At 47.5% G+C, this 25,288-nt stretch overlaps 2 protein-coding genes across 5 annotated transcripts in view; one reads left to right on the top strand and one right to left on the bottom strand.

Annotated features, from left to right (window-relative positions):
- The first annotated feature begins 7,567 nt into the window (after window positions 1-7,567).
- Window positions 7,568-12,321, top strand: TSSC4 (tumor suppressing subtransferable candidate 4). Of its 4 annotated transcripts, none has more exons than XM_055814508.1 (4): window positions 7,568-7,703; window positions 8,189-8,315; window positions 9,166-9,238; window positions 10,285-12,321. In XM_055814508.1, exon 4 carries the CDS (start codon window positions 10,373-10,375, stop codon window positions 11,384-11,386), a length of 1,014 nt encoding a protein of 337 aa, XP_055670483.1. In that variant the 5' UTR covers window positions 7,568-7,703; window positions 8,189-8,315; window positions 9,166-9,238; window positions 10,285-10,372; the 3' UTR covers window positions 11,387-12,321. The 4 variants fall into 4 exon arrangements, with proteins under 4 accessions (XP_055670483.1, XP_055670484.1, XP_055670481.1 ...); XM_055814509.1 differs by having other exon boundaries at window positions 7,616-7,766; XM_055814506.1 differs by having other exon boundaries at window positions 7,616-7,843.
- Window positions 12,322-13,869: 1,548 nt separating this feature from the next.
- Window positions 13,870-25,288, bottom strand: part of TRPM5 (transient receptor potential cation channel subfamily M member 5) — a 40,070-nt gene continuing 28,651 nt past the window's right edge. The window contains exons 19-25 of the mRNA XM_055814577.1: window positions 23,288-23,462; window positions 20,604-20,772; window positions 19,765-19,943; window positions 18,326-18,458; window positions 16,229-16,301; window positions 15,079-15,169; window positions 13,870-14,224 (exon numbers count right to left, since the gene is read on the bottom strand). Coding sequence (XP_055670552.1) covers window positions 14,115-14,224; window positions 15,079-15,169; window positions 16,229-16,301; window positions 18,326-18,458; window positions 19,765-19,943; window positions 20,604-20,772; window positions 23,288-23,462 — 930 coding nt within the window. The 3' untranslated portion in view covers window positions 13,870-14,114. The remainder of the gene's footprint in view (window positions 14,225-15,078; window positions 15,170-16,228; window positions 16,302-18,325; window positions 18,459-19,764; window positions 19,944-20,603; window positions 20,773-23,287; window positions 23,463-25,288) is intronic.

The raw sequence follows: 25,288 nt of genomic DNA, 5'->3' as shown, positions 1-25,288 counted from the left end.
TGCCCATGGACAGTGTAGCTTTAGGGGCCTGGGTTGTCCCAGGCGGCAGCACTGGGGAGAAAGTGGTACTTGGAGTCTGAGAGCTGTGGGAGGAGGAAGGGCAGGGCGTGTGCTCAGACCGTGTCCCACACAGGCTGCACTTGCTCTTCGGTTCGTTTCAGAGGTGGCTTGTACCTGTGAGCAGCTCCTGAGGCAGCTCCCTGGGCCACCTCCTGTGCCTGTGGCTGCTGCGGGAAAGGTGCTGCGGGAGGGTAACAGCCAGCGGCCAGGAAGGTCGTGGGAGGGGGCGGATGGAGTTTTGCAGAGGGGGTAATGTTTCCTGCAGAGTTACTCACTGAGGGGCCCCATGTTCCGTGGAGTGGTCATCAGCTGTAGCAGGATGCTCAGTCCTGGGAGAAGCGGGACAGAGAGGAACTGTCATGCTCAAGAACAACGAAGTAGCTGAGAAACCCTCACAGAAAAAAGCCACCCGCTTGGGTCTCCTCCAGCCTGGTGTCCTGTGAGGCTGGGCCTGAATTAAACTGAACTAGAGAGGGAGCTGTGAAGGGCTGAGGGGACTCGCCCTGTTGCAAGCACCAAGATCCAAAAGCGACAGTGCTGTTCCGCCAGCTGGTTGGTCCGAAAGCTGGCTGAGGTGAAGGGGGGAAAAAAACCCACTAGGCAGAACCCCTGCCCTGCCGCAGACCTTCTCCTGCACACCTGCACATTCGTGTGTGCAGCATGGGGCTCTGTCCTGCTCCTCTCCACACCCCCAAAAATCAAACTTGAGGATGAAATTGTGGGCTATAAACACAGCCCCCTCCCTCTCCAGGGAAGCATCCTCCTGGAGCTAGTGACAGCTGAGAAAGCGGCTGTGAGCTGAAGCGAGGAGGAGGAGGAGGAGAGGCTGGCGGGGAGGAGGAGAGTCAGTTGTAGAGGTCTGAGTTCAAAGACCACATCAAAAGGTCAAACAGAGCCGCTGACAGCTTAACTGAATGCTTGGGATTTTTTCATAGTGGAGCATGCCACAAAGCAGTGTGTTTAACTTCTTTCTGCCTTTTTTTTAAAAGAAATGAAACAAAAATCAATTTAATAAACATTTCTCATAGTGTGCATAGTGTGATGAACTGCTGCAGTTTTACAGCCCGTTAACCTTGACACCAGGATGCTTTGTGAACCGGGCATGGGTTTTTCCAGCCTCTGGGAGGGGGGCCTGTGGGCAGGCTGGAGACGCATCCAGAATGGTGCTGAGGGAAGGCAAAAAGGTTGCTTGCCGGCAGCAGCGGCTGCTGCTGCAGCTGTCCCCTGCCTCAAGGGAAGGGGGGTACAGCTGTAGGGGAGCCAATGTGGATTGCAAGATAGGGTGACTGTGCTGAAATTTAGGGGGGCTGCGATGGCAGCACTGCACAAGCTCGAGGGGCTTCACCTGAAGTGACTGAAAATGGCCCAAAACGCCCCATGCTGCCACCCGGCCAGGAGTCGCTCAGATTTTTGTGGATGATCTGGTAGTGCCACCGCCGCTGCCGCTGCCTGCCCCTCCGCACCGTCTGGGGAAGCCTGGCTGAGAGCGAGCAGGGAGGCCAAGTGCTGTGATCCCACAGCTGCCAGCCTGTCTGCCCTGCCGTGAACTCGCTGTGGCTGAAGCGGGCCTGTCCTGTGGTGGCCACCAGCATCGCCATCCCGGTATGGAGCGGGGGGATGCTGGGCCAGGGAGAGCGCTGCCACAGGGCAAGGCAAGCCCTGCTCCCGGCGGCTGTGCCCTGCTACCAGACCGTGCCCATCTGTTGTTCTTTCACTTGTTTATCTGAATGTTAATGGAGTCTGACATAATGACTTCTGGAAAGAAAAAAAGTTATATTTAAAAACAATAAAAAAAACCAAAAAACAAAGCAAACCCCCTTATTAGTGGCTTTTTAATGATGTGTTGTCAGCTCTTGTTTCTTTCCGTTGCCTACAGATTTCTGCCACGTCTTCCAAGGGAACAGGCTTGTCTCATTCTTGTATTCAAGCAAAATTTGGGCTGCAGGGAACACAGTCCTTAGCTGACCCTCGAGGTGGTTTCCCATGAATGTGATGCTCTTTGCTTTATGCCTTCAAACATGTGGATTGTGGTGCTGTGTTGTTGCTCCAGATGGGGATGAAATTATTCCTGCCTCTGGAGCTAGGATTAAGCTGATGCGAGTCACTGTCGGAGACAGGCTGGCGTCGTTCAACAGGGGGAGAAACGATAGTGGAAACACTGGCAAAGCCCAGCGCGTTTGGCACCCAGGGCGTGTGCCTCGGGGGCTCAGCCTGGGAGCTGGGATCTAAACGCAGTGCCCCCCCCACCCCCACCCCCCCCTTTGCACCTCAGGTCTGAGCGTTAACACTGATGTGCTGGAAGCAGGAGTTGTATGTGATGCTCGAGTGATCCACTGGGAGAGGACTGGGCAAATCAGGCCCCGATCAAGGTCCCTGAAGCGAAGGGGTCCTGCCCCGTGGGAGCAGGGGCAGCAGAAACCACTGTGGGGGGGAGGGGTGGGTGCAGCGCTTCCAGCCCGCTTGTTCTCACGTCGCACCAACACCCCTGGCTTACGCTTCTCTTAAATCATTTTTCTCCAGGGGTCTGAAGGACTTGGAAAGTCACTGGAGATGTTACTGTGGACTTCCAATTCCAGAAGTACAGCTGTGGAATTTATTAATTATTTTTTTTTGTGAAACAAGAATTTTCACAAAATAAAAATATAGACGTGCATTTTCATAAGCTAGACCAAGCTGGGATTTTTTCCAGTGGAATTCTTTTCCTCCTGCCTCCCAAACTGTTTTTTAAAAAAAATCCTCTAGACTGTTTCAAACGAGAAGTTTTGGAGGTATTTTGTGCTTTGGCGAGCTCTGTTTTGTAAGCCTCTCTGGACTGTGTGTTGTAAGTAGCAATGTGCCTGTTTCCTACTAAGACAGCTGTGGCCGACGTGTAAATTGCCTACGTCCACTCCCTGCTAAGAGGTTGTGTAAGCTTTAATCAAGACTCGCGGTGTTCCCACAGGAGGGGAAGGCCCAGCCAGCTCCCCCGTGCAGGAGCCGGCTATGGCAGAGGTTTCTGTGGAGGAAGGCAGCCTCGCCGCTGGACCCTGGCCGTGCCCTCCCGCTGCCTGCCAGCTCCCCGCGCCAGGCCCAGCCACGAGGGATGTGGCAGACAGTGGCTGTGCTCACATTCCCGCTCCGAAGTGCCCCGTGCTGGGCATGGCAGCATGGCAGCATGGCAGCATGGCCCCTCCAGCTAGGGAGAGGAGGAGGGCGTTTCAGCTCCAGGGCAAGCTGCTGAGGCGGTAAATTTCAGCAACCTCACTTACTGGCAGCGCCACGGCAGGGCTGGGAAGCTGTGCCGAGAGGAGGCGATGGCAGTCCAGCCCCCAGCGAGGGAACATCTGCCACCGGCGGGTGCTGAAGGCACAGGCTGGAAGCCCCCCGGTGCGGTGGGTACTGCAGCCCTGGCTGCCCCTCGCAGTTTCAGCCCGGGGAGCGCCCGATGGCTGCACGGGGCAGAACCTGAGCAGGAGGGTGCAGAAGCGCAGTTCCCGTGCGAGCGCTTCGGCTGAGCTCTGGCGGCTCGTCTGGCGCAGGCGGCCTGGCACTGTCGCTTCGGAGCCCAGGGGCCTGCAGCAAACAGAAAATGGCTCCAGCTGCTCAACCTGCCGCGGAACGGGAACCCGCGAGGTGTTCACACTCGCAGACACATCAGAGGGTATGCAAACTTTGCAGCCAGGCATGCTAGCATGGACCGCCTGACAGTTCCCACTGGGTTTAGACGACCTAGCTCAAGTGCCAGTGCTTGCCAATAACATTTCTAATAAACATTTAATCACAGTTTTTCCTTTTTTTTAAAAAGGTGGGTTTTGGCCCTGCTTTGCTAGGGAATTCCCTCATGTTAGAGCACAGCTTTGCTGAGTGCCGAAGCAGTGTTGGTGTTAGGCCAGGCGAGACAGTGTGCACACAGCACCCTGCCTGCTGGCTGTGAGTAAACTGCTAGGACTTCCTCCAGCAAGGGTTGGTGGTGGTAAATGTGAGGCCCTGTGTCAGCTACAAAGTTGTGTTGCTTAGTGAAGCTCCTACAGGTTGTGTTCTAATAAGAGGTCTGGGGAGTTTCAGGGTTTTGTGGTTTTCGGGGTTTTTCCTAGTGCTAACGTCAAGGCCCTCAGCTGGTTCCAATAACCTCTTTCAGCCCTTCACTACTGCTGTTAGTATCAGGCCAATGATAGGAAACAAAAAAAAAAAAAAAAAGAGAAGCAAGAATCAGAAGGGTTTTTTTTTAAGTGCAAATATTCAGTAGCCAAATTGAAATGAACAGAGACCTGCACTGGTTTTGTTTCTCTCTAAAGTTTCAAATAATTGCAGTGAGTATTAATTTTTGCTCTTAAATTACTTCAGTGGCCTCCCACACGTGCAGCATCTCTAACAGAAAAGGGGTTGCAGGTTCTCCCCGCAGGTCCTCTCCAGGCCGGCAATAACATTGACACTGTGAAGAATCCAGTCAGTGGGGACCTTCGTGGCCCACCTGCATTAGAACTCATTCCACAGCAGCTAATGTTATGTCATTACCTTAGGGGGGAAAAGCACCAACGTGGGTAAACAGCACAGGAGTAAATCAAACCTCCGTGCGGGTGAGCCAGGACCAAATGAAAGTGCGAAGTAGAACAGGTAAGCGAAGCTTGGTGTGGAGCAGGGGCAGCGAGCGACAAGCACTGAATCCTGGAAATCCATCCCCCGGGGAATTGCCAGGCCATTTGTAGGCTTGCTTTCCTGCAAATGGGAGAGGGAAACTCGGACTGTTTCCTTCAGCCTGTACCTGCTCCGGCTCAGTGTGCCTGCCCTCTCCTAGCAGAGAAGGGTGCAGAGGTCACTGGTGTGCTTTTGCTTTTTGCCTGCAGGAGAATACTCCTTTCCTCCTCACCTCCCCTGTGGAGCTCAAGCATCAGCTGCATGTGGCCGTACCAGACATTTCCATGCTCCTGGGTGCAGGAGATGGTGAAAATGTATCTGATTGCTCTGTCTGGCGTGCAGGATCTGGCCAGCCGCTAGGGAATCGCCTGCCACCTTCCTATAGCCGTGAGGAGAGTGGCCAGTGGTCCCTGCCAGGCGCCTAGCCCAGGCTCTGAGCGCAGCAGCAGCTTGCCGGTGAGCAATGGAAACACCTACTGGATGGGGGCCAAACGGCAGATTTATTTGTAAGAAAGGAGCACGAGGCGCCCAGTAACGGGGCTGAGACTGGTGTGAATCTGCACACACCACCCCCGCGTGCGGGGATGTGCTGGCTTCCTGCAGGCGAAGGAGCCGGCTCCTCGGGGCCTGCGCACCAGATGCGGCCCGCTCGCTTGGATGATGTCCCCGTGCTGCAGCTCAGATCCGCCTTCCAGCCCCCGCCCCTCTTCCAGCCACCTTAGTTCATGCTGGCGAGAGGAAAACACTTTACCATCTGTTCGTCTTCAGAGTCTGACTCATAATTTTCATTTCAGCTGTCGCCAAGCAATAGCGAAAATCCCAACACGCCAGCGTATCCACCGCTGCAAACTTGTCTTGTCCTCAGCCACCAGGGACAAAGCAGCTCATCCCCAGTTCTCCGCAGCGTGCAGTACTGAAGCTTCTGCAAAAAGGCAGGAAGGAGGAAAAGGGTGCAGTCAGCTTCTGAAGGTGACCTTGGGCATCAATGTACATGGCCTCCAGGCAAAACCCGAGAACTTGTAGCCTCTGGGAGTGGAGGAATGGGGCTTGTCCCTGAAGGCACACACATCTGCAGGTGATGGAGGTAGCAGAGGTGGCGTTGCCCTCTGCCCCTCTGAGCCCCTCATCTAGCAACTGAACCAGGGTTCACAACAAAACAGTGCCGTTGTTCGCACCGGTCCATGGTGTACCCTGCTTGTCTCCAGCCTTACAAAAACGGGACATGCCTCCGCTTAGTCCACAGCCTTTTCTTGCCTGCTCCTTACTACCCTCAGGGGCTTGCTCGTGGTGTGTCCCCAAGTTGCACAGCACTGGTAACTTCACCTGTGGTTTACTCCTGGCTCCCTTTGCCTGTTTACTACCCTCCTCCTCTCTTCCTGCTCACCTACCAGCAGACTTGTGCTTTCTTTTCTTCCTCCCTCCAGCTGGGAACCCATTTGAATGCCTGTGTCTGTCCTACCATATGTGTATACATTAAAAAACCAAGGATCACCAAATAGGGAAACACCTCTAGAGCTTTTGTTTCAAAAGTACAGCATGACTCCAGCTAGACTGAAGACACTTTGTGCTAACCTCATCATTGCTATCAAATGTATGCCGAACACAGCCCTTGTCTCATAAATTACTGTAGTTAGTAACACTCCGGCAGGCAAAAGGATGTGTTTAAAAACTGGCAATGCAAATGAAGTGGCTGCAGTTTATATTACGAGTGACTCACAGTGAGGCCCTGCTTGAACGGGTGAAGTCTCCTTGGCTGCAGCCCTACCTCCAGCACACCCACCGGCAAAGCAGCCTGCAGCGCAGCAGGGGCAGGATGCTGTGGGGTGTAAAATAAAGAGCCGCTAAAACCAGATGAAGCAGGGCTACACGGTAATTTCTTCTTTTGTTGCAACAGGGTGGCGTAGATGAGCTTTGCTCATACTCCAGGCCTACAGCAAATCCCTCAGAAGAGGTACAGGCACAACCTTTAGAGGCTCAGTGCATTTGCAGGCGTTAATTTAATTTAAGGATGAAGCCCCAGGGCTAGGCAAGGCAGAAAGCGCTGGAGCCAGGGAACCGTGGAGCCGGGCCCGGCAGGGCCACACGCTGGCACAGCCACCAGCACAGCCAACCTTTTTTCCTTAACATAAGGTAAACAAGTTAAATATCGAAGCCACTGGGGAACTGTATTTCCACCGAAAATTTAAACATTTTGCTGAAGGAAGGGGTGGGGTGGGGGGAATCGGGCATCTTTGGCCAACACCAATAAAACATTTTCAGAGTTCTACTTCTCAATGCACACGCAAAAAAATCTTCTTCTGGGACAGAAGATGGAACCTTTTTTTTTTTTTTTTTTTGATGGGTAGTGGTTTTGTGCCCCAAGCGACTTGGGGTTTTGTGGTTGGAAAATAGATACATTAAAAAAAGGAAAAAAGCAAAAAAAACCCCCAGACACTTCCTGCGAGGCTTTCACTGGGGCCAACCCCTGCTTTTCTGATGAGAAAATAAAGCTCTGCCTGACGTGGTTTTTCCGGGCTGCTCAAGGCGGCAGCGCCGTGCCGGCCCCCCACGGCACGGGGCAGCCCGAGGCGCTGCCCGCCGGCCTCAGGCACCGCGGCGGGGCCGGCGCTGCCACCCCCGGCCCCGCACGCTGCGCGGGCTGCGAGCCCCGACCCGGCCCGCACAGCCGGCCGCGCCGGCGCCTCCCCGGCCCCTCACAGGCTGCAAAATGGCGGCCGGCGCGGGGCGCAGTCCGCGGCGCGGGGCGCAGGGACAGCCCGGGCCAGCAGCGCTCCCGCACGCCCCGGCTCGCAGCACGTCCCCTGCCGGGGGGAGCGGCGGCGGCGGCGGCAGCTGCGGGCTGGAGGAGAGGGGGCGGGGCGGGCCGTGAGGGGCGGGGCGGGGCGGGGCGGACACCCCGCGCTTCCCGCCCTTTCCGCGCCGTTTTGCCTGCTGGGAGCGGCCGGCTGGGACTCGGTGTCCCGGCGTGCCCCGCGGCGGGAAGCGCGGGCGGCCGCTGCGAGCAGGCGCTGGGCCCGCGCCGTCCCGGGGTACGGGCCGCTTCCCTGCCGCGTCCCCGCCGGTTCGCGCTGTGGGCTCTGGGACGGCGGCAGGTTGGCGGCCTCCCGGGGCGGCGCCGAGCGGGAGCGGCGGTGGGGTGGCCCCAGGCGCCCCCGTGTCGAGGAGGAAGGTGTGGGGCCAGCGGAGGGTGGCAGCCCCCGGGGGCGCAGAGGCCTGCGGGGGGATGTATCCGGCGGGGTCCCGGCCCGGGGAAGGGAGCTGGGCCCCGGGCGGCCATGCAAGGCGGCCGGGACGTTGGGCGAGGCCGTGGGCTCCGTGGCTTCCCCCTCCCCGGGGCGGGAGCCCGCCGGCGCTGCGAGCCCGTGCCCCGGGGCTGCGGCCCTCCCTGGCGCTGGCCGGCCTGAGGCGTCCCCAGGCACCGCGCCGGTGTTGGCAGGCCTTGCTGTAGGGCTGTCTGTGGCGAGTTGCTCGTGGGCTTGGGCCGGCATGACTGGGGCCTCTGTTTTCCTCACAGGCCGCACGAAGACGCGCAGAGTGTATTTGAGTAAGACCAGGATGGAAAAGTCCAATGGGGACCTGCCCATCCAGAGAGACGCCATCCTATCTGAGCTGTGCTGCGAGCACGTCACCGGAACGCACTTGTGAGTCTGGGGCGCTGTAACGGCACTGTGTTTGGCTGCTAATGCTGTCAAGGCTAAAATACCTCTTCCTTAGGAGCAAAATGTTTCCTTTCTGTGTTACAGCCCTCAGATGAGGTACCCTGGTTCACAGCCCGTGATGCAAGCTTACGGGGCCATCTGAAAGCTTTTAGTCAGTTATGTGCTTCAGTGTATCTTTTGGGTTGCAGTCATTACTTTTTACGTGTTACAAAACTAAGAAGAATGTGTGGTTTTCAGATGATGATTTCCCATTTAGGGGTTACACTGGGGGCAGTTTTCAGAAGCAGTCAGCAGACACCTGTCAAAGACAGTTTACATGGAGTACAGCCCTCTGTTGAATTCCTCAGATGTTTCCTTTACATTTTAGTGCCTTGTGAAGATCTGTCTCCTAACTGTGAATATGACCTTTCTTTGAAAACAACTCTGTGGTATCTATATAGGGCCTTGGTAATTAGGAGCACTTAGTGTTTGCAGTGCATAACTATTATTTTTATATTTTCTTAGCTGCATTTAATACTGTTCATTTGGTAATGGTTTACTGCACATGCAAGTTACAGTTTTGATGTTTTTAAACCTCTCTTCTGTTCTGCGGAATAGGGTTGGCAGTGTGAATGTGGAGTCTGAGTAAACAAGGTAGTGCGTGCCTCTCTGGGCTGCGTCTTGTTCTTTTGCCAGAAATCCAGCAGTATCTGCAGGCTTGTAGATCAGCATGAGTCTGCGTCAGATTTAGAACTGTTCTGCAGCTTTGGATGATTCAGGGGGAAGGAATTATTTTTAAAACTCACTTTAAAACTGCATTTCCAGTATCATGATGGAAATGTTTGTTTTCTAGGGTGGAAGTGCAGAGATCTTTGGTGGCTTTAACTGACCCTCAGGAGGGAGAGCTGACTCAGTCTCAGGAGAAAGTGAGTGACTAACAGACTTTCCATGTCTGTTTACTGCATCGTTTCAGAAGAACCTATAATTAGATAGTTGAGCTTATTCTAATAATACATTAGAACTGTTTCTGTAATTCATGTTCTGGTGAGTTGAACTGCAGTGCGTGTTTGCCAAGACTTGTTTTGATTGCCTAGCAAGTGTGATTGCCAGCCGCCTTGTTTCTGCAAGGTTCCTTTGAGCAGGTGACAGAGCAAGTCAGGTATTGCAGCTGCTGCTGGAAGCCAGGCCTCAAATCGCGCTGCCTTTTTACTAACTGAAGGGCTGGCTTGCACAGACCATTCGTTGCATCCTCCTCTTGTTTCTATGCACAAGCATGGCACGTGTGATTAGTCTTTTTAATCTGGTGGGATTGATTTCTTGAGCTGGATTGTCTTATTATTCTAGGAATCTAGTAGTGACGTGAGAGCTTAAACCCAAGGGAGGAGTGGAGCTTTAAATTGTGTCACTTTAAAGGAATCCTGAAACTGTAGCCCCGATATTTTTGTGGCTTCTCTGCTGCTGATCTCAGTCATAGCGTCCTTTGTAATGGGTAGAACATGATGATTATTGCAACAGGAGGTACAGTGGCTCACACAGTAAAGGATCGCAATGGCCAAAAGAAAGTGCAAGAGATTAGGATGTGCTTTTGTGGATTTATACAGCATAAACGAGAGGTGTCATTTGGGGAGGTTGTTGCTGCCTCTTGGAAGATGTGTAAGACAGTTATGGGGTGTTCAGATTTGCTCAGAAACTTTGTGCCCATCTTTTAGTAGTTGGACCTGCTGTAACCTTAATGAAATTTGGTATGTGGCGCAGTTTTTAATTACCTCATATTCTTGTATTGAGTCTTGTGTAAGTCTTTAATTTTAATGTGCATTTGTTTTTTAAATCATGTTTTTGTTTGAAGCTAAATCGCTCAGGAATCCCTGAAGTACAGCTGCCTGTTATATTGCAGTAGTAATTATTTTGCTGGCATAGCCTCATACTTGGTCCTTATTTTACAGTTGAATTTTTATGCTCCTTTGTATTCTAGGCACTGAACTCACTGGGCATTTGGCAAACCGTATTTGCAGCTGCCCCTGGGCCTGCACCAAAGGCCCCAGCGAAGTGACAGCTTGACGATGGCAGATCAGGATGCAGGCGAGCCCTTTCGGGGGTTGGTGGCTGGTGGTGCCACGGACTATGAAGGCACTCTGCCCTCAGACACAGCGTCGCTCAGCGATTCAGATTCCGATGATTTGGGGTTAGCGGATGAAGCGGAAGTTGATACGATATCACCTGAGGAGCCATCTGTAGATGATGGGGATTACAGATCCAGGGAGACTCCCGACTCTCTGCACAGCAGTCGCAGATCTCCTGTCCAGCCCTTCCATCTGAGGGGCATGAGTTCTACGTTCTCTCTCCGTAGCCAGAGCATTTTTGATTGTCTGGAAGAGGCAGCCAAGTTGTCTGTGCCCTCGATGCCTGAAGATAACATTGTTGATGGGAGGTTTAAGCGTCCCTTGCCTCCCAGCACAGCCTCAGGTAACGTGGTTCCACAAAGCCTGGGAAAGCAGGCCAAAGCTGTGCAGGCTCCCAGAGCCTCTCCTGCCGTGCCTGACTACGTGGCACACCCAGAGCGCTGGACCAAATACAGCCTGGATGGTGTTTCAGAGTCTAGTGACCAGGCTAACCAGGCCGTGGCCATGGAATTTCTAGAGGATCTGAAGAAAAGAGGGGAGAAACAAGATGGCTATACCCCGTACTTCAACCAGGACCCTTCCAGCTGTGGGGCTGGGAGGATTGTCTTCACCAAACCAGCAAAAAGGGGCGTTGATGGACTGGAAAAGAAAACATCCGCAGGGGAGGATCCTAGGAAACACATGAAAACAGATCTGCAAGGAAAATGTCTGAAGACGACTGATGACTTGAGGGAGGAGAAGATAGAGCTGGGGCACCTGGGTGGTGGGAGTGGAAAGGTGACAGAGGAGGAGGAGTGTGTGATGCCAGGGGACCTCAGTACAGAAGGTGCAAGGTTTGGTGGTGCAGGTGAAGAGCCATCGGTGGAAACGGTTGGATTCCATTGCAGTAAGAAGAAGAATAGGAAAAATTTCCGGCCTAAAGTAGACGGTGAAGGGGAGGAGGAGGAGTCCTGAAGGATGTAGCACATTGGAGACATCCAAGGACTTGTATTGCCTTTGGATGTATTTTGGTTTTTTCCTCTGAATTTTTTTCTGGTCTGGAAACCCTGTGATAGCTTTTTGTCTCATGGTTTGCATCGTAGCCGCCAAGAACACCTTCCATTGTTGGATAAAACACACTCCAGGCTTCTTATTTGGGAGACATCTGAGCACGGGATAGCTGCATCCTCGCAGGAGAGCACGAGGTGTGCTTTGTTTGCTGCAGCGGCTGCCTGGGGCTTGCTGTGCCGCTGAAGTGGCCAAGGAAGAAGTGAAGGCTCAAAGGCTGCAAGGCATCCTATTAACCCCGGTGTCTAGAGCTGTTCCCAAATCCTGTAGAGCCTTTGAACAAAGGTGACGAGCTCATTAAGTAGAGATTTTTAAGCAATGAAAATAAAGCCTAGTCTGCCACTAGATGTGACTTCTTCTGGCCCCGTCCCGGGCAGGAAAACCTTTGCTTTTTAGTACATCCCTCTCTCTTACCATCGAGGGTGCAAGAACAACAGCGCCCAGCTGTGATCTGGAGGGCCCAAGTAGGAATGGGCAAACCCAGTATTATTTTTAAACGTTGGATTAATATTTACCTTATTTAGCATCACACAATAAGGATTTTAAACCCCTTCCTGCGGAGGGGTACAACTGTGGATGCGTCCTGGTGGGGACACGCTCAGGGTGGCTTCAGTGGCATCTCACCATGTTGGGTGTTGGTCAGAACTTGCAACAGCTTCTGCTGTGAAGTTGGGCAGCAGCTCTGCCTCAGGCGGGCGATTCTTGGCCTGCACACCCGTATGTGTGCCGGCAGTGCTGCTCCCGTGCTGGCTGCGTGCGGGTGTGCTGGGAGTGCGGGGCTTATGCTGCCGCTGGGTACTTTTTGTACTTTGGGATTCAATAAACTTGCAGTTGTAGCTTGATTTCTTCATCTGAGCCGTGTGATGAATGCAGCTGTGGGAGTTTTAACAAACAATCAGTTGATTTGATTTGAGAATTGTCTTGAAGATCTTGTGGAAAGCTACTCTGAGCTTACCATTGGGTAACTTCTCCCTTGAGTCTTACATTTTAGAATCTAAACCTGGTGTGTTAAAATGTTAGATCATTTAAATATATATATATAAAATCACCTCATGGGATGCATCACATTGTAATGAATGTCAAATATAATAGGTTTTCACACAGAACATTAATAAATTTTAGAAATAAGGTTGGAAAATTCAATTCTTTGAAAGGTTATATGATTTGAAATTCAAATTAGCGCAGGTCAGTTTGGACTGACGTTTTTTTGCCAGTGTTCCAAATTAACCAGCCCCGACAGAGTATTTATAACAGTGTAGTGGAATGTTGCTGCTTCAGTTGGTGACCTCTGCCGCTCCGAGGGCGGTGGCTTCCCCTGGAGGGGGGTCGGCATCTCCCGGTAACTGGCTGGTGGGGCCCAACCCTTGGGGCATTCCTGTGCAAACAGACGCATCATTTGGCAGCACAAGGAGAGAACGGTGTGAAACGAGTAACGCTGCTCCGGCTCTCCATGTTCACCCTTGGATTTTCAAAGCGGAGTGTGTTTTGTTAGGGGTGTACAGTTTGATGCACGTTGATTCACCAGCTCCCTGCTAAATGCTGCAGTCGTTCCAGTGCCTGTGAGTGGGACACAACAATTTCAAACGGATAGATTTAGGTTTCCTGCAGATAATTAACGTGTTGATTGCAGTTAAAATAGTAGCTGTTTTGGAGTAGAGGCTGGTGCGGAGAGCAGGGCGTGCCGCTTGTAGGGTGTGTGTTACAGCCGAACAAAAAGTGTGGCTGGGTACAAACTGGGAGGTTTTACAACTGCTGCCGGCCGGGGGTGAAGGGTGCTCCTGCCCTGGCAATGGGGCTGCAGGCCTGGGGCACAGCTGAGTAAACTGGACAAATGCCTCATTTATGAAGGCATCATAACAAAATTAATATCTACTAGTAAGAGACTCACTTTGGAAGGGTTTTTTATCAGAGCTGAGGTTTTATTTTTTTTCTGCTTCTGGTAACAAGTGACAGTCAGTTGAAATTCCTAGGGAATTTCTTGCCAAGCATTCTTGCTCTAAAGTCTCTTTAAGTGATTTCTTTCCCCCCTGGCCTTTGGGAGAGAAAAGTAAAGTGAAACCAGAAGCGCGCCTGGGTGCCGGTGGGTGTCTGAGCCCTGGAGAGGGAGCGCCAGCAAAGGAGTGGTGAGTGCAGTCGGGGGGGCTGCAAGAATCCCACAGCTGTCAGGGTTAGGGCAGCCCCGCAGCCCGAGCCCTTTCCTCTGGGAACTTCCTGGTTTTCCTTTCCCAGCAGCTGGGAAGCAGGCGCGTGCTTGCCCGGCCAAGGGGGCAGCCGGCTGCGGTGGGTAAGCGATGGCCCCTCCAAAGGGACTGTCCCTTGTGCAGCCACGTGTGGGACTCGACAGGGGTGACAGCGGGTTGGGGGTGTCGGGGTGTGGAGGGTGGATCGTATTTAGCAAATAAGGTGGTAAAATTATCCTGGAGGAGAAAGTTTTTAGTATGATTTGTGGAATGGAGTTTCAGAGAAAGGGCCAAGGGTGCAGGAGCAGGAGGGAAGCCCAAGAAACCCTCAGGAGCGTCGGACATTGGCAGTGCTGGGTGTGAGGCCTGTGAGAGCTGGGCCGGGCCTCTGTGAGCTGAGGGTTTTACTTCTACAGCAGGACAACAGGTCTAATCAGAAGAAATTAGAATAACATTTAATTATCAATGTATGTGATGTCAGCCTCAGACTCCTCTGCGCGCTCTTCTCTGTCGCTCCTTTCTGGCAAAGGCACTTCTGTGCTGGCATTCGTCACACCTAATGGGGCTGCAAAAGGCACATGATTATTTATCGAAGCCTTAGGGCAAGGGGCACACGATAGTAATTGCTTAAGAAACTTTAAAATGTTGAAAAAATGTGCTTTATATGCTTCTAACAGAATTAAGTCAAGTTTGAGGTTAGTTTGAGTCTGAGTGACTTGAGGTCTTGCCATGCCACAGCTTGGCTGAGTGTCCAGCTCCTGCTCTTCCCCAGGCAGTGTGTGTGTGTTCAGCTCCGGGCATCTGGAGGGCTTTTGGCGCAATAGATGGGTAGATGTTGAAACAGATTGTTGAGAAGAATATCCAGAATCTTTACTGTGCTGGATATCCTGCAGTGCCTGAGGAATGGCCTGTTCTTGTCTCTAATGTTCTAAACTCTGGACAGGGGAGCCCCGGGTTACAGGGCAAGATCCTTAGCTGACAGAAGCAGTTGCAGCTCTGAAGGCAAACGAGCTGTGTTAATTAAAACCAAGTAGGAGTCTTGCTCCGTTTTATTTTTAATGATCACTGTTATCCATATTAAATGTTTTGCTAATACTTTGGTAGTCTCGCTCGTCGACTCCAGAAACCCCCAAGATGATTCTCTCAAGAAACCCTGTGGCCGATGGATCCTTATTTACACGCTGAAGGTCAGGTGGGCTCATTCTGACCCACACTAAGCACCAGTCCTTTCCCCAAAGCTTTTACATATATTGTGCAAAAAGGTAATTTTTTCACTCTGAAGCACTCCTTGCTTATATTGACGTTATCGCCAGCTACCTCCTGCTGTGGTGATTCTCCACTCTCCCCCTCACCCCTTGCATTTTTTTTAACTGTTCAGCTGTATTAATTAGCTTTTCCATGATTGTTTTCAATACTTACTTGTGTAGTTTGGAGCTGGGTGGTTGCACAGGAGGTTGGTTTTGGTTAAAGCCTCAGCCATCGAGGAGATAACAGCTGTACAGTAGCAAATCTACAAAATAGGTAGGGATTTCTACATCAGCAATTTTAGTGTTCCATCCGTTCTTAAATTTGCAAGAAAGATAATTGAGGCAGCAGACTAAAGCAGCATCATAGATACCACATATTCTTTTTTTTTTTTTTTTTTTTTTTTTTTAAAGAAACAGTTGAACTGCCTTGGAAGAAGATTTGCACTAAATACCTTCCCTTTTTTTGTGAGTATATTGCGTTATCTCAAGCTGGCAGAAACTTATCAAAGCATTTCCGGTGTGTTCCTGTGGGATTTGTGTTTGGTGTCAACATTGTTCACTGAATAGCATGATTTTTTTCAGGAAACCATAAAATGGATAAGAAAGGGGAGGGAAACTGCAATGGAAGTGTTAAGATAAGAAACTTTCAGTGAGGCCAAAATTACACTGGAGGGTTCTAGGGACAAAGAAAACAGTAACAGTTGTGCTGTGTGGCACATGGTAATGCCGAGCATTTTCAGACTTTTAAAAAAGTGTTTATATTTCAGGGGTTTGTCATCAAAAGCTCAGGACAGGGTTTTCTTCTATTATGTGTTTCACATTTGTATGTTAGACACTTCCCTTTGAGACACTGGTATCTGGTATCTAAGAAAATTAGAAAACCTGATATCCAAGAAGATTAGTCTCGGTCAGATCAGACAGAATATGGGTATTTTCCAAGTGGGCAGCTTTAAATAAAGAAAATGTTGGGAGAAGGAGAGGATGGAGGGGGGAAGATGAAGAAGCATTTCATTCCAGACGCATCCTTCATGAAGAGAACGAGCACTTCTCAAGCAGACTAGCAGAAAGCAAGAAATGCTGTATGCCCCTTTCTACCGGGGCCAGAAATGTTTCTTGACATATATATATATATTTCTATCTATCTATCTGATCTATCTATCTATCTATCTCACCAGAGAGAAAACCAAGGGAAGTGAAACCATAATACTGATCCATTTCTCCTTCCCTTTAGCCCTAATCAGGGTCTGCCAACCCACCATTAAATGAGAGAAACATGGTGAAATCCTACAGCTGATATGAGCACCTATAAAACTACTACCTACCTGCACTTCCAGAACTTTAAACCGCTTTTCTTGTTCTTTCAATCCACTGAAATATTTAGACAAACTGTCCACTCTGTGGAGACAAAGCAGACATGCTGAGGGAGAAGGCAAGGCCTCAGAAGAAATCCTAAAGCATGCACCCCATGTGACTTACTGGAACCAGTACAAACCCTTGCTGGCAGTTCTGTGCTGCTGCAGCATCCCAGAGCCCCCTACACATTTTGTCCTTTTGAGATGTTTCTGCGAGTTTTTAGCGAGCAAAGCGGCATTTCGGGAACGCTCAGGCACCTGCTGCCCAGGGACTCCAGCTCAGACAGATTACAGCGGCTGTCCAGCTCCTGGTGAGGACTGCTTGGCCCAGCCGCTGTGGGAATCAAGGAGGGCAGGAAGGGGCCGGAGGTCCGGCTCTGTGCCTCCGGCCACTCGTGTCCCACCTGTACCAGGTGTGAACCGATCCTGGTGCGAGAACTGAGGCCACAAGATTTTGCATCAACACGGGGGAGGTGAGCCACTTACAATTTATATGAGGTTTCATTTTCGGAAACTGTCTTGACATTCAAATCCCTTTTTCCACGCAGCCCAAAGGGACTATGTAGAGATCGTCCATATAGTGCCTCCAACCTGCCCACATGCTTTTTGTGTCCTTCACCTCTTCTTATTCCTCCCCACAAGCTTCTCAAATCCCTCTCTGCTTTGTCCTAACTACTGTTTCAAAATTTCCCTCTAACAGGTTACATTCCATTTGGGTGAAAAAGCTGCTGCTGGGTGGGTCTAATGTGTTTGGGGATTGGTGCAGTGCAAAGTTCAAAGCATCACTTTCGGCGGGTTTCACAGAATTTCAGATGCGCGCTGCTACCACCTGGCAGCAAAGGCAGAAAGCCAGAGGTTTCGCGGTGTTCATCGGAACCTTTCCCAGTCTCTTTCCGACTCTGCTAAACCCGAAATACTGTGAAGCCCGACTGGGTCTTAATTTCTGCTCCAAGCGGTAACTACATCTACAATGCACGAACGAATATAATTGTGCCCTTTGTCTGGAAGCAATTAGGCAGATATTTATCGGTTCATCTCAACAATTGAGCTCTCATTCCTTAGGTTTGTCAGTGATCTGCTTATGAGAATAAAGTTTAAACCAACATAGTAATTCACATTATTATGAATTAAAGAGTTTATGTAGATTAGAGGGAGAAGAGTGTTTTCCAAGAACACGCTCAAGTACACCGTGCCTGTCTCCGGCTTCTCCAGCTCTTCCGTGCATTAGACAGAGACAGGTTTGTTTTGAAAGCAGCACCGGAGGAAAACAGACAGCACAAGAACATCTCCCTGGAACTTTTTTACTATGGTAACTTCCGCAGGCGCTGTGCCGGTTTGAAGTCGGTTTCATCATAACAGGAAACAGCTGAAACAGGTGTTAAAAGCTTCTTTAAGGAGTGCCTCGCCGTCTGGCTTCCAGTGTTGCCCCCCATGTGTCTGTTTTCCCTGCATATAACTACTTTGTGTCTCTCTTAAAGGAGTAAACCTCTGCATAATAATAATTTAGGACTACTTTCTTTAGACTACTAAAGCGATTTAAGTGATATTCCTAGCAGGGAGATATTTTGAGAACTGTTTAAATGGAGACTCTTAATTAAATTTAGAGCAAATATCATTAATTTCTTGTGGCAAACTGTAGTGTTGTGCCATAAAGCTGTAAATAGTTGGTTTTCTGCATCTGTGGGCTGGGGGTAATTCAAGATGTCTTAAACTTCCATTCAGAAGCCTGTGACTTATTCCTACAAGGAATGGAAGTACGTGCACTGCAGTAGAGCGAAGGAACTCTTCTGTTCTTCCACCGTTTCTTCACAACTATGATTTTCATTGAGCTTGGCTGCAGGTTCGGCTGGTGCCTGCAGGTCTGTGATTGTGCATACTTTGAGTGCCAAAACCTCTTCCAATATTGTAGTGGTGCTGGCTTCTCACATTTTGTCACAGACTGCATATTTCCTAACGGCACTCTAGTTGGACTCTGCATATGAGAAGTTTTACAAGCACCTGAAAGTTTTATCTCCTTCAAAGCTGAAGACTTGCAAGGTACACTAATTGTGGGTCAGAATAACATACTTATTAGATGTGGCCTTCAGCCGTTCTTCGTTGCTTTCTTTCCTTTCTTGTTCAAGGTTTACAAGATAATTTTCTTTTTGCACCAGCTCCCACGTTATGATTTTTTGATCTAAGCCAACTGGAAGATCTCTTTCTACAGGGAAAAAAAAATTAAGAATTATATTTTACTTCCTTTTCTCTTACACTAGTAATGGAAGGCTGCTGTGCTAAAGAAAAATGCAGGCCCTTTGCCTCTGTAGGACTGTCATGTTGTGAAAATGCAGTGTAAAGTAAGTATTTCCTACTTTTTTTTTCTTGTGGTGGAAGGCAATAGAGGTTTTTGCAGTCGGATGTGACTCCTGAATTTTCTAAAGAACAGCATGGACCGATTTCTGCGGTTCCATTTAAACTCACTTACAACCTTACTGGACTTCTGGCATACTTCAGCGCCAAAGCATTTAATGAGCAGAGATTTATGTTCAGATGTGCTTTATCATCTAAGCTTCTTTATTGGAACAATTATAAATAGGAAGGACAAGATGTGAATAAATCCCTCCACTTCTAAGCATAAGGCCTGCTGTTGTTGTCAAGGGCCCAAGCCAACAACAGACATCAATTTCACAGATCTTGAATGTAACTACTAGTTTTATGTCTTCCTGAAGATGGATGAGGGCACACTTGCTGCGTGCTCCAGCCACTACTGAATCTATAACCTCAGCAGTCGGTACTTGCTTTCTTGGAGGAAAAGAAGAATTTTTATTCTTAGGTTTTTTTAAAGAACCCACAGCAGTGCACTTTGATAGCCACAAGGAGCGTGTCTGAAAGGGAGCTTAGTCAAAGGGCTTGGAATTGGTCTGCTCTGGCAACAGTTCTGCTCCAAAGCCCATTATCAGCCTGCGCAGGCTGACAGGCTTATTATCAGACACAAACTAGATGGGCCAAGTCTGCCATTACTATAGAAAGCCCCCAAATGCCTTCTGTAATTATCTGAACTTAATCAGCCTTTTCAATTATAACTTCTAAGGGATCACCATTTTTCTAAGTATGTATGCTCTCTCTCCCTACGTCTGTGTATTGGGAAATTCCACTGATCCTAGCAGATTTTTAGACTTTGTGTATGTTTTTAGAGTTCTTTGTACTTAATAATTATTAAAATTTGGGAATAAATGAAATAACTATTCATGAAACCTATCCATTGTTATCTCTGCAGAAATCAAATCCCTTTAACCCATTTTATATCAACACCTTTGTTGCAATAACTGTGGTGCATAAATAAATGCATTGTGGGAAATCGTTTATAGTACACATTATAAGCCTAATTTTTCATTTGTACTCTCCTGGCACTCTGTTAAAAATAAACTGCGACTCTTGGCTTAAGGCAATCTTAATTGCTCTTCTGTTCGGCATGTCCTAGGAGAGCATCAGGGTCTTCAGTTGCTAGATTTTTGTTAACAACTCACCCAGATGTTCTTTTTTATGTTCCATTTTGTTGAAGATTCTTCTGAGAACCAGAGTGAGGTGGTTAATAATGATAAATGGTGGTGCCAAGGCCGGCCGGCCATGATATTCAACAATCAGGTTGTAGCGCTGCATTTTCCAGAAGATGTCTGTATTGCCCTGAACAACTTGAAAAGTGTAACTGTAATTGGGGAGGGGAGAAAAAACAGTATGTAACTATTTTTACTGCAACAAGCTAAAGCTTGTTACTACAAAACTTAGTCCTACGTTTACTTTAAAAAAAGAACAGCAAGCTCAGCAAGTAGCGTTAATTTAATCTAAAGTTTGTGCAAATTCTTGGATATTAAAATAATCGCAGTTGCAGTCTTACAAATATTTTAAAATACATTAGGCTTGTGGATTTTTTTTATTCAGGCAAGATCAACAAACGTGCCACATCAGTTCCTCACCCAAATGAATCGTTATTAGCCGTGCTGACATCAAGCACTTCTGCTGTGTGCAGATCATTCACGGTCAAGTCTGCCAAGTTTACAGCTGCTTTGCATTGCAGACTCGTGCCGCAGCACAGCCAGGGATCCAGACCCTTCTACGAAGGTTTAATTGAATTTTTAGCAGTAAAATAGGCTTCTTTTCCTCTTGTCTTTAATGTGGCTACAGTAAGGATAATGAGAACTTAACAACTTTGTGATCACAGAAGCCTACCTATAGGTCCCTGAATAAAATTCATTAGTTAAATTGCTAGTGCATTCCAAAGTGAAGGGCCAACAGCAATGTAGTAAATATGGGCGTTCAGTTAAACCTTTGCCGTCTCTGTCTTGACACTTACTGAAATCACTCTTACCTGAACATAGCAATCAGGAGATTCATAAGGAGAACATTTGTGACTAGTAGGAAGATGACCAACAGAAGTATGACAAGCCAGTTGGCATAGCTATTAGGACACGATGGAGAGTTCTCCTGCAGAATCTGAAGTGGATTAAACGTACAGTTCTTGGGATACATTCGTGATGCTGCAAGGGAAGATAGAGAAATAATAGTTTTGACAAATCCTACTGCCACATGTATTTCTTAGAGGGAAGACAAAAGCTTTGCATTTTGGTGAGCAAAATCTGACATCTCTGACTTTCAACAAAAAAATGGCAAGAATTACAAATTGTTCCTGAGGTTTGAAGAAATGTATTTCATAGCTATTTCAATACAAATAAAAATTGAATTAATAACTCTAAACATGGGGTTTTTTTTAAGAACGATGTCCTTTATGACATGGATGGATACATATATTTAGTACCTTTACTATTAAGATACAAATCAAGGACAATGGTTATACTGATTATTAAAAGGAGATTTAATCTTGGCTGCATATAAACAGCAGCGTAATTTTGTTCTGAATATTTTGCAGTCATTAAAAGCTTAAACCCAATATTGTGGCAGTACTTATGTACTGCTCTTGTTTACTACTAGCAGGACTGAAAATATGAGACTCTCCTAACCCTAGAAGGACAGTTCTTTGACTGCTTGAGCTACTAAGCTAATTCTTGTAGTTGAAAGATTGTTTATGTGAACTAATATCCAATGTCTTTAATTTTGTGAAAACGAAATCGTCACATACATGAAGAGACATTGCTTTAATGTGCAAGAGGTTTGCAACCCTGGGACAATACAGACCCCAGAACTTGGCTGCTCATTCAGTGGCAAGATGCTGTCCCAGCTGGCTTTTTAGTACCATTCAGCAGAGGGGGGTTGTAGGGAAAAGGCTGTATCCTTTTTAGACTAGTTCCGCATTCCCAAAGCCAAACCACCTTTGAGTATTTAGCAGTTGTGTTCCCCCACACACTTGTGTCTTCACAGTCCTTGTGCTGGTGCCTGTGTTAGTGGAGAACACTCAGCAGAGCCTGGGAATGGGGGTCCTCAGTCTAAATTTAAACTACTTCGGACATCTGAGCTTGCAGTCAAGGTTAGTTGAGAATGGTTCTACTGCATCAGACTAGAGGTCTAGCCCTGTATCCTGTCTCCAGCTATGAATTAATTGCACAAATTCAGAGTAGCATAATGGTAGTTACCTTTTTGTTCTCCATCTTTGCACTAATAATTCTTTTCTCCATTGCTATAGATAACCCCATGATCATATTCCTTAGAGCATGCAGTTATATCAAGGCTCACCACAGCTGGGACTGCTTTCACCGTATGCATCACCATATATTTATCTACACTGAATTTAATTTGATGATCTAGCACTTTTGAGGGTCCTCTCCAACTCTTGGGCATCAATTTTAGTCTTCACTATCCAATAATGTTGTTTTGTCAGCAAATTTAGTCCCCCTCATTACCAATCTCCTTTCCCTATGTTTCATAAAGATGTTAAACGGAATAAGCCTCAGAGGGCCCCAGGACAAATGACTCCCTTCTGGAAGCTGGCTGTGTAATTAATCCTTTTTTTCTTTGACTTTTAACCAGTTATTTACCCAGGTGAAGACACCTTTTGGAGTCTCAATGGAGAGAAACACCCATTTCTAGGGAATACTACAGCTGACCTATTTCCAAATGAGATTAATCCTATTCCAGAAATACTTGTTTCTCTCCAATTACTTTAATGGAAAAAAAAAAGTGACTGGTTGTGCTCTGCATGCTTACATTGTAGGCATTTAAAGTTAAGTGAGATGAATCACATGCCTGCTCTCATCTCATTCAGACTTTTCTAGCTTTTCTAAGACACAAGCTTTTTCTTACTAAGCAGAGTGAACATTAAGAATGCTTACTGGTTTGCTTTCATCTATGGGATTTTTTTTGGTTCCTGAAGTTTGAATCCTACTTCAATATTGCCACTGATATTTAGCACTGTTATTCTAGCTAAATGCTGTGGCCTTACTTCCGACTTCTTTGAGAGATGACCTGTGCTGTGTTTTACCTGCTTACCTAACAGAAATGTTGCCTTTGAACTCTTATGTCCAAGTTTTTCTGTGTCTTGTGATTATTTTTATGTTGTTTTGTTTGAAATATTGCATATATGCAATTACTGGGTTTACTTGATTTAAACAGCTTTACCTCCAGAGTCAATAAATGCTCTGGAGGAATATTTAATTCTAAAACATAAGTGTTTGCTTAGGGGCAGAGCTGTACTGCTTTAACACCGTCACATTAAACTACTGCCAAAATGTACAGACATGCTATTATTTCAGTTTACACAGCGTTATCTGGGTCGAGGTTAAACTGAACGGAAATGGATTGAAGTGAAAAAAGGTATGCCAGCCTTTAAAACTGCAAGGCCCTGTGTGAATATTTCAGACAGGTTGTCTAAATAGGGATAACCCTTATGCTCTACTGTAATTCCACAGTGCACGTTATCTCTCTGCAAGGACACTATTTACATCACAGTAGAAAGCTTTGGCCTGCAGGATAAAGATTTAATAATAATAATAATAAAAAAAGACACTATAAAAAGAAACAATACTGGGAAGGAATTCCGTGCTCTAGTCAGAAGCCTGCATTCAAAAATGGCCAGGTTAGGGGGGGCAGAAATTTCCTCACTGTCTATTTCATCCAGTGGAATCTGGCCAAATATCTGAAGGTAGGGACGATAAAGCACCCCTCTGAATATCCATTCTATGCGTCTGTCATCAGGATGAAGTAGAGCTTGAGTTGTCACACCGTAGGCAATGAGCCACACACTCAAGAAAAATAGAAAGAAGAAGACATCCTTCATCTAAAAAAGAGAGGGGGAGGGGAGAAAAGGAGGAGGCGTGACTGTAATAGCATAGTTAAGGAACGGTAGTCTTTCTATATGAAAACGGCTCAAATAATGCTGTTTCTTTACAAGCTCGTTTACATTAAAGGGGGTAGAATAGGATATAGTTCCATGCACAAATTCTTCTCTTGACCTTGCTGTCATCATCGGTTTTGGACTGTAAGCAGCATTTTTCTTTGATAGTTCATTTAAAGACACTTTTTAAATTAAAACCTTGTTTTTCAAACATCTAACATTTAAAAACAAAGCACATTTTATCTTTTAAGTGGATCTATTAAATGCAGGGGGTTTTGTGAGACCTCACAGTACCATCGACTGCTTTACTGCGAATTACAAGAGTTCTGCTGCAGCAGTGGTGCATCCCAGTACAGCCGGTGCTCACTGATGAATACCGAACCACCGATACAGCAGACACTGAAGGCTGCAAGGATCAGGTAGCTTCTGTCTTGGGTTTCCAAGCCAAGTAATGCATCTTAGGGATTGTTTTCAGGACTTCCTGCTTTTAAACATTGTGTTTCTCTACAGAAGCAAAGTAATTGAATCCTAAAACACTTACTTCAAAAAAACCCACACAACAAACTAATATGTATTTCAAGTGCAATAATTTTTCCCTGGTGGAAGAGGAACACTTCATCCTTTTCCCATCTAATCAGACAGAGTTCATTAAGGGACTGTAGATTCATTTCAATTAGATTATTGGATTGTGCAGTTACCCAAAAGCATAGGCATTTCAGACCTCCAGGATGTTAGAGTTCAATAAGAAACATGGTGTCTAAGCCAGGCAAGGCATAGTTGATGTGTCTCTGACTCTGACCAATCTATTCTGTTTTCTGGATGACTTAAAATTTAGCAGTGCTGCAGGACTATAATGGTATCAGCATTAAGAGAGAGTGGTGGCAAAACTGGACATATTTTTTTCCAGTCTGCAGTCTCTGCGCACAGGCACTGTTCTGGCATTGAACTGCCATTTTAGCAGCTGCCGACTTGTTTCAGCAATTCTGTAGCAAGGTCAAAAAGGAGAAAGACGGTAACAGACAATCTTAGATTGCTTCTCTAACTAAGGGAAATGATCTTGCTTGAACCCACTTGATAAACCTTTCAAGAAGTTATCATTTACTGAAGCAGCTTTCACTTGATGTAAGATTCAACACGGAACTAGCAAAGCTAAGGCATTGTGTTGGCTTGGATGGGGGGAAGATGAAAGGTCCTATTTTATGGTTTTGTCTAGGCTGCTGTTTAGGTTCTTATCTGCATCTTCTTAATCTGTGTGTCATATAACTTCAGATGTGAACATAGTAGACACATCACCATATTTGTTCAAGGCCCTGGTTTAGCTTTGTATGCAGCAAGGAAGGGTTAGGAGCTGTAGATCTGACTTGTTCTCTTACAATAACAGTCTGCTAATGCTGTAAGCTAGATAATGTTCAAGAACAAATATTTATTTGCCATTTACCCTTTTGCTACTCCAAGCAAATGTCATGTTACAGTTCCAGTTATTGCATTTGTAGACAAAACCAAATAGCTTGGTAGTAAAGTTTATTCAAGGTATAGGCTTGTTTAGACTGTAGGGCTTTTACTGAGCTCTGCTGTGAGTCACAAATCAAATATTTGTAAATTCTGTAATAGCACTTACAATTAGATGAACTCTTATTAATCAGTTATCATGAGCTAATTGGCCTAGAGGATTAACATGCCTAAATAAATAGCTACTTCAACATACCGACGCATACCCAACCACAGTAACTGTAGTCGTAATGTCTCGTTTCCTGCAGGAGAGTGGTAAT

Source organism: Falco peregrinus, chromosome 9 (assembly GCF_023634155.1).
Source record: "Falco peregrinus isolate bFalPer1 chromosome 9, bFalPer1.pri, whole genome shotgun sequence".
Classification (NCBI taxonomy): domain Eukaryota; kingdom Metazoa; phylum Chordata; class Aves; order Falconiformes; family Falconidae; genus Falco; species Falco peregrinus.
Note: the sequence above shows the minus strand (reverse complement) of the source record. Positions and strands in the feature narration are given on the sequence as shown.